Source organism: Saccostrea echinata, unplaced genomic scaffold (genome assembly GCF_033153115.1).
Source record: "Saccostrea echinata isolate AGI-Se365-2 ecotype Australia unplaced genomic scaffold, CSIRO_AGI_Sech_v1 ptg000019l, whole genome shotgun sequence".
NCBI classification, from domain to species: Eukaryota; Metazoa; Mollusca; class Bivalvia; order Ostreida; family Ostreidae; genus Saccostrea; species Saccostrea echinata.
In genome coordinates, this window is record NW_026889768.1 from 3,680,456 (window position 1) to 3,695,457 (window position 15,002).

The window sequence follows — 15,002 nt, forward strand, 5'->3', positions numbered from 1 at the left end:
CCGAGGAATGGTTGACTAATGTTGTTGTTGACAATGAGCAATTCTCATCACACTATCTTAACTGTGTTTTAAACTAGTATGAATTTGTGATAACCATTAATAGAAGCTTAAAGCCAACACTGACAAATTCCTATTTCGTATTTGAACTTCAAATATATCTTTAACATAAACCTTAACTTGAGAATACATGTATATAAGTCTTTTATTCATTCATGGAATAAGGGTTTAAGCAATGGCTATTGCTGTACAGGAAGTCAAAAGGACAATTATAAATACAAAAAAATGTTCTGATTGTCATTTTATTGTTTTTTTTTAAACTCACCTGCAAACCAGGTGGCATTGAAGCCAGTGGTCTGATTGTCCTGGTCCGAGTGAAACTTGACTACGAGGCTGTTGGAGGAGGAGAGGGGAATTATGGGAATGCTGCTTCCACTGTAGTTTCCGACCAGCGGATCTAACGTGGAGCGGCCGTCATAAATGCTGATAACATCATAGCCATGTTCTAAGTCAAAAGCTTCAAACTAAAAGTAGAAAATTAATGTTCAATCAGACAATGTTAAACATATTTCAGTCTCATTGTTCTTCCATAAACAGGCAGGTCGAATTCTAAGTCTATACAAAATTTCAACAAGATCTATTGCTTGTTTTTGTTAATATAGTAAAATGCAGTTATATATAGTGAAATCCTGGGGACCTGTGAATTTACTTCACTTTATCCATAATTCGTTATATCTATATTATGAATTCCTTAAACTATATATGATTATTTATATATATACTGGAACATGTTTTGCTTCAAGATGACTACCAAATATGTTCAGGGAAGTACTAAATACCAAAAATAGCTTGCTGACTTAAATTAAGTTTTCAAATGAATTAAACTTCAAATATAAATACTTATGAAAAATAATGTCAGTGCAATATTCTGAATTTTGAGATCTTAAAAAAATTGCCATAAAAATGTAAATTTTGTTATTTTAACCTCTATGGGACACAAAAAAATCAATTTGTTATATCAGACTTTGTTATAACCATTGAATTTGCAAGGAATCGTTAAGAATTTTGCTGAGGATCATAAAAAAACTTTGCTATATCTATAAATATGCTATATCTGTGTTCCTATGTACCAAGTTTTACTGTATGTTGATTGAAATTTGTAACATTAACTGTCTTACTTGTATATAAATTCTTGTCCCGAGCGGAGTATGAATATCCCATTGACATGATGAGAAGGGTGGGTAAGGATGAGGGGAATAGGGTGATTGGAATGTTCCAGTGTTTCCCTGATATGTATTGCCACAATAACCTGCAAAAAAAAATAAATTAATTAAAATAAAAAACCAGAAATTATTGTAAAATCAAAAAATAACTAAAATCTTCATTTCTGATAAAAGGTATTGCATTTTGGAAAATATAGTTTTTACTGTCAACTTCAAAAACATTAATCAATTCAAAATAATTGATATGCTGCACTTTAAAAATTTAAATGCAGTCTAATTTTTTTCCCTTCAAGGATTTTTAATAAAACCTGTCAGGTTAAGATGTCTAGGCACCTAATGTACCGCAATTTGTTGCACTTTTTCTTCACAAACTCAATTCCCTTTTTATTTTTATTCCTATCCAATTCTGCCTCATTTCTAGCAATATCACAGTGATTCAGCTTTCCTTTTTGTCAATACTTAGACTGCAAATTTACTTAACAATTTATTTTATTTCACTGTAAAAACTAGATAGTATATAGACTTGCAATAGTGTCGCTCCAAAAATCATAATAAAATTTGAACTCATTTCACAGTAAACTATTCTATTAGTTTCATTCAAAGATTTCTCTTAGAAGTTACAGAAATAATTATAATTCTCTTGAACAGGACGGTGAACATGCTTACAAAAGACCATGATTAATAATGTCACATTTAGGAATAAATACCTGCAAACTTCCCAGTGCTAATAAATTATAATGACTTAATTAATGCATTTGCATGTATAAATTGCATGGGAGGTCTAATGTTTTCCAAACAAAATAGGTTATAAACATAACTAAGCATGTCAAGTTTAATTCTGGACCTGTCCAATTTTGAATCTCTGTGAAAAGAAAAAAAAAATGTACTAGGTAGTGAGAACTTTGAAAAGTATCTAATTATCAAACTAGCATAATGCCTCAAACAGTCATACTTAAAATAAAAAACCTCTCTTTATCTGCTCCATTTGTGAAGTAACTACCTGAACATCCCCCCAAAGTTAGTCTTCAAAAAAAAAAAAAAAAAAAAAAAAAAAAGTGAATTAATCTCATCCCAAGAACTAAAACTTTCACCTAATGCTACCCTCTGTTCCATTTTTATTCCAAATATATAAAGATGTACTAGATTATGCAAACAAGCTTTATTCATTTCAATTAATTTCTCTGACAGAATACCTTTTCCAACCTAACTATATCAACAAAAACTGTAATGGTAGCATAGTGTATCTGATGTTGTAGTTCACGAGCATGACTACACAGACATGTTTCTCTAACTGTATGGAAATTATGACCTTCATCTACAATTCACAGCTGACATAATGACATTTCTTACAATTAGCTCACACAATTACACATTTAACCCCTTCTTTTTACCTCCAATAGGATTCTTATTTTTCATTTTTCTTTTCTAACTAAAATGTTCTTTCAAAAATTTTAAAACAACATAAAGTCACAAATACGAAAATCAGGAATTTTCTGACACTTGTTTCATGGTTTACATTCTACAATTTTAGCGAGGTACACAATTTCCATAAGAATAACATATAGACAGAATATAGCTTTTCACAAAGAACAAATTTGGGCCCACGCCCTCCTCTCGGCTCCAAGTTTAGACAAAGGCCATTGACAAGCTTCCATTTGACATGTTTACCTTTCACAAGATATAGATACTACAGATAGGGCTGAAGCAAGACTTTAAACTGCTATAGGATATTGAGTTTCTTTCTCAGATTAACTCGAAAAAATACAAACAGATCCATGTACATCCTGGTCATTCATTTATCAACGAATTAAATATCACCCCAATAGTGTGTGACAGAGAAAAATTGGTATCAACAAAGTGTTGAGCAGGTTACATAATCTTTAAAAATCAATGAAAAAGCTTTATCATGATTAATGAAGTACTAAACAGGAAAATTGTCCAGTGTAAATACAGAAGTTATAAATGAAATTTAAAAAAAAATTCTCTAAATCATACCTATAATTTGTTCATTAATAACTTTTTTTTAAGTTTAACATAAATCATATTACCCTGTATCTCTATTGCTTCAATAAAAACAGGTATTAAACAGTCTAACAAGGGCTCTCGATTTTCTATAATTGGTACCTTTTCCAGTGTTTGAAATACCCACTCGACCGCCCGAGACACACAAATTTTGTTGCGGGCAAATAGATTTGCATGTGTTGATGCCCGGCTAGAAGTGTAAAGATTTTTCATAAATTAGAATTTAGATCTTTGATAAATCTCTCTTACATCAACCAATTGTATCGGCAGCAAAGTGTATACATGTACAAGCAAACGGGTAGAATTTGCATTCTACAGGTTTGGGATTGGGATTGAAGATATAGTGATCTGGCCCCATTCACATTATTGCTAAAACAAATTTATAAAAGACATAAATTTTCTCAGGCTCTCGATTTTTGGCAGGGCTGACAACTTTTACCAGCAGTCAGCCCTACATGTCTAGCTTATTTTACGATGAGATTCAAACACTGCCTTTTCTTTTCCCAATAGTTGGACATATAAAAACTAAACTTGCTACTCATATTTCTCTGTATCGCAATTGTTAACTGAAATAAAATCCCCAATGAATATTTCTGCTTTTACAGTAATTTTCCCATTTTTTACAGCCCCAGTCCCATAACAAGGTATGAGAGCCCTGCTTACTCCTATATTAGATTGACTGAGGTTGTTAGATTGTAAACAAAGCCAAACTTACTTTTCTGAAAGCTTCTTTATTAAGCCAGAAAAAAAATTCAAAATACTTATTTATATACAGATATATATCATCAAACTTAGCATAAGTCCTAAAGAACTAGTCTTGCAGTCATAACCAACTTTCAAGTAAAGTAGTTGATTCTGACTCTGCTTAAAATTACATGTACTTAATCTATCCAAGCAGGACTTATGAACCAGATTTAGATTATTACATGTAAAACTATCCAAGCAGGACTCAGGAACCAGCTTTAGATTATTATATGTACTTATCTATCTAAGAGTACTCATGAACCAGATTTAGATTACAAAATGCACTTAATCTATCCAAGCAAGACTCAGGAACCAGCTTTAAGTTAGGTTATTTCAAATGAGGCATTTACAGAAATGAAATACTTTGAAGAAACAAGCCTATGACTTTTCAAAGTGAACACATCAAAAATGCAAAGTTTCATTCAAACTTACCTGAACAATTTTTTTCATCTGATTGGTCAAGACAATCGGCAACTCCATCACACAACCAATCAGAGCTGATGCATTTGCTTCCATCTTGGCAGCGGTATTGCTGCCTAGCACATGGTACTGTTTGGCACACAAATGGCAATTTCATTTCACATGGTCCCAATGACCAGCGATATTTACCAAAGTCACTTACACTATGTACATTTATAGAAGAACACTGCTTGTGACCTACAAAGCACAACATTTTGTTAGGATATCATGTCCGGTAGCGTACACTTGGAAAGAACTTTTTCACATATAAATATCAATATATATATATATATATATATATATATATATATATATATATATATATATATATATATATATATATATATATATATATATATATGAAGTTCTTAAACTTGTATAGGTATATAAACACAATAATCTCTTCAACATGTTTAAAATTCAAAAGTTTTTTATATGGTACACTTAGAGAATCATAAGATGACAAAAGAAAACAAATAAAGTATTAAAAAAAAATGTATATACAACTGTACTCCTGACAAATGAGGAAGTCACATATAGTGGGCCATGGGTTGTTGAGGCATTTGACTGTACATGTATTTCAGTTTTATGCAAACTTTAATTTTTATTGACCATTCCACTCCGTGTGTTTATCTAGTGACAGAGCAACCATCAAAATCCTTACCATTTTGAAAGCCCAGTGGTTGATTCAGGGTCCAGAAACCCTGTTCTATATTTGTCACCTGTCCATCATTCCATTGATACTGACCATTTTCATCTCTGAACAAACCTGTAGATACACACAATAAGTACATACATGTTTAAAAAGAGTTTTTGATACTCTATCATGTTTACAGATAAAGAGATTTCTTTTAGTGGTTGTTTTAGGGAAAGTAATTAAAACTCAGGCTGAAGACCTTTAAAAATATTCCTGAAATCTCTGAAGGAAATCCGTTTAATGCACTAGCTACTTTGCAAAATGTCCAAGAATCACCTTTATAGTGACAAATAAAAAGAGACATTTCCCTTTGTTTGAATTCATGAAAATCAAATGACATTCCATAACCTTTGAGCTTTAAAGTATCAATTAAGTCAAACCTAAGATAAATTTTCACTTGTAAGAACATTAAAAAAAAATTACTATATTTCTAGTAGAGAAACCATATTAGGGTGTCAACTTCTAATTTAAATTGAAATTACTTCTTGAAAAAATAGCAACCATCAATTTTAAATTATTTTTAAAAAATTCAATAAAAAAGCATACACTTTACTTTTAAGTAGGGAATCAAAATAAAAACAATATACTGATAACATTTATTGAAAAAAAATATAGTAAAATTTACAACTGCAAGTTTTGACACATTTACAAAAAGATTTGTCAGTTGCTATATATAAGACCTAGTTTTTATTCTCTCAGTCAACTGTACTACAGATCTACATTCAGCAGTAGCACTCTCTGAATGTCAATTATAAAAAAAAAAATCCCCTATCAGCTAATTATCAGATGTTTCTTGTCACTTACCAATCCAGAATGAGCCGTTATCCCATCCTTCAAGGGATACAAACGTGTCACTCTGCTGAAATTGCACATTTTCTATGAAATTTCCAAGTTGCTGATTTTGATTAAATCCTTTTATTTTCAGCAACCAGCCTCCATAACTGCAGAAAGAATCATATATTTCACGTACTATTTAAGTGCATACACATAAAATTGCAATATAATGTTCATTTGAGTTTTCCAATAAACTAAATAGGTATTCTATCTTTCCTTCAGGCATCAATTTATGGGGAAAAAAAACCAAGTCATTATTAAATCATATTAAAGTAAAATTTGCAGTACATATACTTGCACTAATGAATAAGAACCTTTAAACATGTAAATGTAAGCTGCCTCACTTTGCTTTTTATTTTTTTTTCATTTTTTTTTTTAATAGACTGCTTGTAAATGAGAGTGCTCACACTTTTTCACTCCAAGCCTGCTATATCACATGGAAGAAAATAGCGGAATACATTTAAGGGTCATTGAAACAATTAACTTTAACAGATAACGCCCAAAACAATGTGTAAACTTATTATGCTGAAGAAATCCTGTTATAAAGTCATCAATCCTTGATGGGAAGTCTGACATACTTACATTAATTACAAATTCTAACAGTGTAGTGTTAAAGACTCAGAAAACAAGTGTTCTTTTAGAGAGATTCAGTTAACAAAGATATGGTCTTATGTATGAAATTTATTTTTTTTTTAAATCCAGACCCCCCCCCCCCCCCCCCATAAACAAAGCAATTGATAGAGAAAGTAAAATGATAATCTTTTCCCATTTGTATGGATATATGTAATTTGGGGTGGGGTGTAATTATCTTTAAAGTGTCATAAAGGGAAAATATGAGCATAAAACACCTGATCAAAGATAAAACTAAACAGAGGGAAGAAATGTTGATAACAAAATCCACTTGAACAAATCTTCAAGATGTTTTAACATCATTAATAAGAGGGCTCTATCATAAAGTCAATATCTCTGACAACCCATGACCACCAGATGGCATTTCATTTCTCATTCCAAGTCTGAAAGGTTCCAATTCATTAACAGGAGGATGGGAAGTCTTTGGATTTGGGTGGCCTATTGATATGATTGAATATTTTTGTCAGAATATAAAACAGCACAAGAAGGAAATAACAAGATTAATGTCAATTTATATCAATATCTGATCAGCTATTGGTTTGATTTCTCATCCACTCCTCTCTTGAAAATCAATATATGTAAAATATAGAATTTTGAACATTCCTAAATGTAAAAAGCAATGTTTTAAAAATAAATTGTAGCCAGTTTGTGACTTATGAAATATGAAAGGAGATAAATATGCTTTGATTATGTCCCATTTGCACTGCTGCTTTTTTTTTTTAAAGAAAATACGCACTGGTACTGCCACATTGATAGTTTTTCTATAAACACATACCACATCCGATTTCACGGCAATTTTATATACTCAAGCATCATTTACAACTGTTAATTCTTTTAGTTTGAATCTTTTGATATCAAAGTAAGAAACAAGTAAATATCTGACTTGTGACAATATTACATTAATTGAAGGTTACACCATCTAGCATAAGGGATAAAAATACATGCCACCACATGTATTAGAAGACACACAATCTGTACTCATGAGGATCAATACATCCTTATTCTTTCTATTTACCTTTGACATAATGATTCTGCTTGAGTAAATGTTGCTAATTCTGCCAAAACCAGGACACACGTGCTTCCGATTTTACTCCACCCTGCAAAACACCAGCACTTAAATTTACCTAATTATCAATGAAAGTCTGACAGGCTAAATTCAACAGATACAATTAGCTACACTCCACCATATAAAACATGTAATTACTTCATGCTTTTTGAAGCATGTCACTAAAAGGGTAAGTGGTTCACTTACTTTATAACCAAGTATCAGCTGATATTTGTCTGCTAAATTTATTTAATGGAATGCTGCAGTTATGTCTGGCATAACCATATTGAAGGGAAAAACAATAAAAACATAAAAACAATATCCTTCATTCAATTAGGGAAAAGATCCCCTTGTCTATTCTAATTTAAACTGTTAAACTTTTCAACACCGATTCTTTTTTTTCTAATAAAAAAAATTAATTGGGTCAAAATATTGCATTTCAAATTTGTCTATCACTAGTATAACATTAAGTTTTGAAACTAATGTACCCATCTGTTACAGTACTTATAAGTAAATTGGGACCCCCCCCCCCCCCCCAAAGAAAATCTTAGACTTTGGTATTGCTGTTCAACTTTGAATAAAGGGAAAATCTTTAATTTTGTGTGTAAATAGTAAATATTAAGGACAATATGTTATAGTATTTATATATTTTCACACATTGTAAACTATGAACCTTCATTATTAATATTGAAATATAGGCTCATCATTTTAAATGAGCAATGTTACACACATATATTGTTAATCTATCTTTTAGCATCAACATGTCTTTTCCTTGCTATTTTAATCTTATAACTGTTTTGGACTCTGAATTAGAAATAAATATTCTGTCATGTTTCTCTCCGTTTTATTTTACCCTCTATGTACGATGTTTATCCTGAGAACTGCTGCACTGTTAGAAAGAAAAATCATTGACTTTTAAACAGGTCTAGGCGGCCTCTGTTTTTGGAGGATAGATTTTATCCTCTGAAAACAGAGGATAGCAGTCTTGCCACCTACCGGAATTTTCAAAACCAAGGGCAGTTAACTCTTAACCAAACAAATAACAGCAACTCTTGCATTTATGAACCGTATGCTGATTTCGAAATCAAAACAAATAAAAGGTACAATTTAATATGATGATGGGTAATTCCAGATACTAAATCAATATATTAACTTTATTTTTGTAATTGTCGTCATCAGTTATTCCGTATACAGCTTGGAACATAAATATTGCACTTACCTGGCAGTGCCTGTGACTGCATTTAATTATACCCATGCTGATTTTCCAGTACCATAATTATGTGATAAGCAGTTTAGAACTTTTGATAAACAGATTTGAACAAAATAAGTTTAATCATTTATTATTTCTTTCATTTAATAATTCTTAAGCACAATACTTTGTAATATTTTGTTTATAAATGTATACACATTGCCATGATGGCTGTATGAATATATGTTAATTTCTTAGTAAACATGTTAGATTATTACTTTATTTATTAATGCTATTCAAATTATTTATTTATTTTCATAATTATTCATTCAATCCATTTATAGTTTTATTTGCTTTAATTATAAGGCAGAGTATATTTTGCATTTTAAATACGCTTAAAATGTGTTTCCTTGGGTGTTTCCCTTTGTCCTCCTTTTTTGAATTAAAAGAAAATATGAAAGAAATATTAAAGTCCTTTTTTATTTGTCTAAATAGGGAAAAATCATAAAAAATGAAACAAAATAACAAGAAATATTCAGTAATAATGGAGTGCAAAATGGCCCAACTTTGAAAATAAATTGCAAAATATCTAGACATAGAATCTCAAATCGCCACACACAATCGATAGTTTAATGTTTGAACTTTTATTTACACGTACTCTGGTGCTTGCACTTTTTGATTAAAGGTAGGCACGAGGTGTTTGAAAATTACCTGTGTTATCCTCTGAAATCGGAGGATAAACTATCCCACAATGCAATGCGGTTTCCATATATGGTAAAAATTTTGGCCGCCATATTGAATCTAGCTATCCTCCAAAAACGGAGGCCGCCCAGACCTGTTAAAGTCAGATGTATTCCCCATCATTCAGAGCTCTCACACCACTTTCTTGATACGGGGAGTCGGGGACCAGTAGAACCATAAAAGCCTTTAAAATTGGGTCAATTAGTGACATTCTTGAGGGACATTGGGAAAATCAACATGTTGTTTATAGTTTTGTTACCAATTTTTTAACATTAGCTATGACAATTTGGAAAATAACACTTTCTTTCATTATTTTAGTTAGGAAAATTGCATTGGGAATGGGGCCACTGAGCCCTGTATACGGATAGCCCTGCATATGGTAGGCTCCTATGTGTGTGGATTTAGATTTACTTACCTTCAGGACAAGTTAGCCATGGTAAGTTTCTCTCATATAACTGGATTGCGAACTTTTGATCAGAAACCTGAAGTACAATCCAATGAGTTAGAAGAGGTGGCATTCAATGATTCACAATGATGCTAATTGTACAGTGAATCTTGTCTAATCCAGAAACCACTGGTTCCATAAAAATTTGCAAGATTAGACAATATTCCGGATTAGACAATATTTTTAATCAATTGAATTAGGTCTAACTGAAAAGGACTAGAGTTTACTTCGTAATAGACTAACATTTTGGAATATACAGCATCCAGATTAGACAAGTTTTACTGTACTGACTTTATTAATAACTGGTTAACAGAATGATGATTTACTTTTAAATACTATCTGTCTATCGTAATTCAAAACACAACTGCTGAACAGAAACTATAATGATTACGGCTTATACAAGCCAGAAAATTCCATTCTAGACAAAACTGGTAATTTTCTGTGGTAAGTCCAAGCCAATTACAGTAGTAATTGACAAAGTCTATCTCTACATAGACAGATCGCTGCAACCGTCCACCATCTACATGTTAATTTTAGTTTATTCCATAAACTTTATATTTACCGCCGGACGTTGCAATAAACCCTACCGTCTGCATCTCTTTCGGTCTAAAATAGCTAAATCTCCTATATCCGGTTAAAAATGGAATTGGTACAGACAAAATATAAATAAGATTATTCTTTAAAAAGATAAAATTATAACATAAACACATTAAATTAAAAAATAAATACAAATCATTATATTATATTAATCAAATAAAACTTGAACTCATTAAAAGATGGAATATTTCAAAATCATCACCAAAGTAGGCCCTGTCGGGTGACACTGTTTTAAAGTCATTGTGTGTTTTATTTTTATTATTTTATTTTTATTTTATTTTTTTAAAAATATTTTTCTTACGACATAAATGCTACCAGAATATAGGCCTGTTATTAGTTTAAAACAGTTTTGCATGAAAGTGTCACGTACAGTAGATTCCCAGATGAAAGACTTCATGGGTAACTTGGACCCCGTTTTACAAAAGAACTTACGACTACTACCAAAATGTAAGTTTGCCACTTTCTTTTTTTACACAAATATGAACATGAATTTAATCTTTTTTAAAGGAATTTACAAAATTAATTTTATACAAGTAATTTTAAACCGAAACAGTTATTTTTGCCGCAAGATTTTACATGATCAACTCAAGCTTTTGGTCTCAAAACTGTGGTGTATAGCAATGGGCTGTCATTATAAGACTTCCCCATTCCTCAATCTAATAGTCATGTCAAACAAGAGGAGGTAAACCTAGGGACAGATGATACGAACCAAATTTTTAAAAAAATGCCTGGACTGGTTTATATTTTTGGACCTATCCTCAATTTCTATAATATTAAGAAATTGTAAACTTTCTATGATATATCAAAATTCCACCTTTCTGCAGTCACCCTTATAAATCTATACTAATATAACTACATGTATTTTTTATTCACTTTATAGGACATTATCGTGAAATTTTGAATGAAAAATATAAAACTACGCCGTTTAACTTTTTTCATTTTGTTTATATAAAAGATTAAAGGTGTTATTTTAATGGTTTTTGAAGAAAGTTTGTTTGTAGCATCTGTCCTTTAAAAAAGAATTTAAAAGAAAAACCCATAATTACTCCAACTAGTAAAGAACGCTGGGAAAATCTGTCATGTGCATGACACACGTAGAGCGTAAATCAAACACTGAAATGGTGTGCAGCAAACACCCCCATGTTAAACCATGACTGTTTAAGGAAGCGGCTCGTTCGAATCGGGATGTGACACGCCCGACTCCAGCGGAAAGATAAACCGAATCAAACAAAGGGCCATTTCCGAGTAGTCCTTTATATTTAACCCACCATTCTGATTAACTACAAAAAAACCCACAGTTTAGAACTTCACTTTCTAAAGCACATTCAGAAATATATCTACAGAAGGATTAGGACATCGTCGCAAACCACGGCCAAAACATACGATCCTCTCCCATTCTAGGGGAGAGCTATATACGGACTCCGGACAATGGCTTGAGACGATGGGATAAGGAATACTTTATATCATATGTATGGTAAATAAATAACACTAAATTAAAAAAAAAATTGAATATGACGCGTGGTTAGAAAACCCATCTCTATTTATCTTTTAGAAAAATCAACGAAACACACCTCCTTAAGGACATACGCAACGTAGTTTGAACTTTATTGTCTTTTTCCTTGGAGTTGAAGAGTTCCAATACTAAAAGGAACTGTGTGCTACATTTTAATGTCTATATATGCTATTGTACACTTCTTCTAAAACAAGTTTTGATAAACAAAACATCTAGAATATATGCTTAGTAATTTTTGTATATTTTTCTTTGAATTATACAAGAATTTTCATCAATTGATATCTTTTCAAAACCTCTGGTAACGCATGCTGATTTTTTGTCTACAAACATCTGATAGCACTATAATCTTAAATTAAGAATATCTCGAAAAATTATCAGTAGGTAAGGTACGTTGCGTATGTCCTTAAAATAATGATTGTTTAGCGATCTACAGTGTTCGCACCTGCCTTGACCTTTAACCTTGACCAATGCACCCTCTGTTAATATACCACGTCTTATATTTTGAACTCGTCCTCAACCTACTTGATATATAACCTCTTTGAAAGTTCATATTAAATATATACATGTCAGTACTTGTGCTACACAAACTAAATCATGGACAGATCCAGCATATATATTGCTAATTTAGAGAGGAGCTAGAATTAACGGAGCGATAAACGCTAAACAATATTCTAGTATTTCACTGGGTGGGGAAGATGTTTCTGACAGATGAACAAGATTTGTGGTAATGTATATATTCATATTCTATCGCACGAAACTCGACGAAGAATCGGGTCCACCCATCAGGTACAAAGTTTTTCTACACCGTTCGGAATTTATTGCTTGGCACTAGAAAACAGATATCAACGACAGAACATCTTTCTTTTCGTGAAAAAATTGGCACCTCTGTATTGGTTTGCTAACAAGAGAAATTTTACTAATTAATGGGTGATTATGGAGATCGATTGTTGTATTGTACATTGGTAAAACCTGAAATAAACTGAAAGTCACCAGACAAAAGACCTATACAGTAAACTACACTTTTGTCCGCTAGGTTTGGTTCTTTTCCCAAGTATATCACCAAAAATCCAATTATTATTGTTTTAGAACTGCGAAGCTCTGCTGCAAACACAAGTAAACGATGTTCCAGTTTAAACATAAGCGACGGGGATGCCCGGTGTTATAATGTGTGTGTATTTTTACATACAGAGTTTACATACTGAATATGCTTTATATAATTAATAAAGACATTAAAAGTTGGGCTTTAATGATTATGATTAAAAATGCGTCAATTGGTTGAAAAGAGATATTCAAGTTAAATCTTTTCTATTGAATAAAGGCTTTAATTTCTGCCGGATCGCATTTAAAGTATTTAAATATATCCCTATTTCAAATAGATTTCGCTGCTTTTTCAATTTTTTTCATTTATTCATTTATTTTTTTGTAATCTTATAAAAATGAACCTACAGTTCTGTACAATACTTTTGTGTAAACCTTTTCCCTCGCGTCCAGTTGTTTCGCTGACTATAGCTTACTACAGACATTTGATATCAAACGTTGTATTTTTTCAAGATGTGCAGGTACCTATTGATAAAGAAATTTTGACGACCATATTTTATTTACATTTAATTTATGAAAAAAAATAATAACGAACCATAAGAACAGTTTTGGCAGATCCTGATTTATAAAATGAATTAGCCTTTTCACCGCCATATCTTGAACATCTTGAAATGCCCCAACTTTGAAATATTTTATTATATATTTTTTTATACAAACATGGAATTGTGAAATGCTCGATCATTGATTCAATTTTTTCAACAAATGTTACAAATTGAAAATATTGATGAAAATGTTCAGGATTTTTTTTTATCCCTTAACCACACAAAATGCAGACATGGAGGGGGAGGGGGTGCAGGGTATCGGGTTCTTGTGACCTGGTCCTCCACGTGAGTTATAAATGCAGCATGTTACGTAGCAAAGAAACGCAGAAGGAATATCAAAAGTTTTTATATCTACTTTAAAATTTAGAAAAAAAATCTAATGGTCGTTTTTATTCCGAATTTTGAAGTAAAAAAAACCAAAAGGGAAAAAGTCCTTGTACATTTACGTGTACAGGAACTTTGATGACATCTCAGTATCGGCGGAGAAGAGCATCTGAGCACAGACCCGATGCAATACATTTATAAAGTTTAATATAAAAAATAAAATAAACTGAATGATCTGTCATTCACCAAACATAGGGATACTTTGTAAAATTTATATTGTATCTATTATAGATTGTATTCTATTACTTGTGTAATAATGTGAGTAATATAGTTTAATCAAGAACCCTCTATAAGAAAAATCTGCCCCTAGATTTAAAATAGAAGAAATTGTAATTACAGTTTTTAACTCAATTTGTAATCAATTCAGGCATTCTTAACATTTTCATAGATCAAGATAAATTAACTGAACACTTTATTTCCATACATTTTCCCCACAAAAGTAAAAGATAAAATTTCTGTTCCTTTAAATACTTTATTATCCTTGAAAATTTTTCTTGGGGATAAATGCCAGCAACCCTATGTTGAATATGAAATAAGCTCAATATTTACATCTCCATATACGTTTTCTCAATGTTCCAAAATCATTAAGCTTTACTGTATATAGCCTAGAGATTCCTTAAATAAAAATATTAACTTCTCACCTCTCCAGCGTAATTCATTTTCATGTAAAGATCTTTTTTTTTTTTCTTTTTTTTTTTTTTTTTTTTTGAATCTATTGTATAATATGATCATATAAAAATATATAAATGTATACATAAATAATTCAATATATACCTTATAAATAACTATGTAGAAAAATAGATGTACAATCTTGCTGAGATCTATTTCAAATCTTTTCGAAG

At 31.2% G+C, this 15,002-nt stretch overlaps 1 protein-coding gene across 1 annotated transcript in view; it reads right to left on the reverse strand.

The window, feature by feature from the left end:
* The window catches only part of LOC133189681 (uncharacterized), an 84,278-nt gene that overhangs the window by 66,096 nt on the left and 3,180 nt on the right, over positions 1-15,002 (reverse strand). Inside the window, exons 2-8 of the mRNA XM_061325080.1 lie at positions 9,997-10,063; positions 7,622-7,703; positions 5,947-6,083; positions 5,110-5,214; positions 4,419-4,643; positions 1,176-1,306; positions 323-521 (exon numbers count right to left, since the gene is read on the reverse strand). Of these exons, the coding sequence (XP_061181064.1) occupies positions 323-521; positions 1,176-1,306; positions 4,419-4,643; positions 5,110-5,214; positions 5,947-6,083; positions 7,622-7,703; positions 9,997-10,063 (946 nt within the window). The remainder of the gene's footprint in view (positions 1-322; positions 522-1,175; positions 1,307-4,418; positions 4,644-5,109; positions 5,215-5,946; positions 6,084-7,621; positions 7,704-9,996; positions 10,064-15,002) is intronic.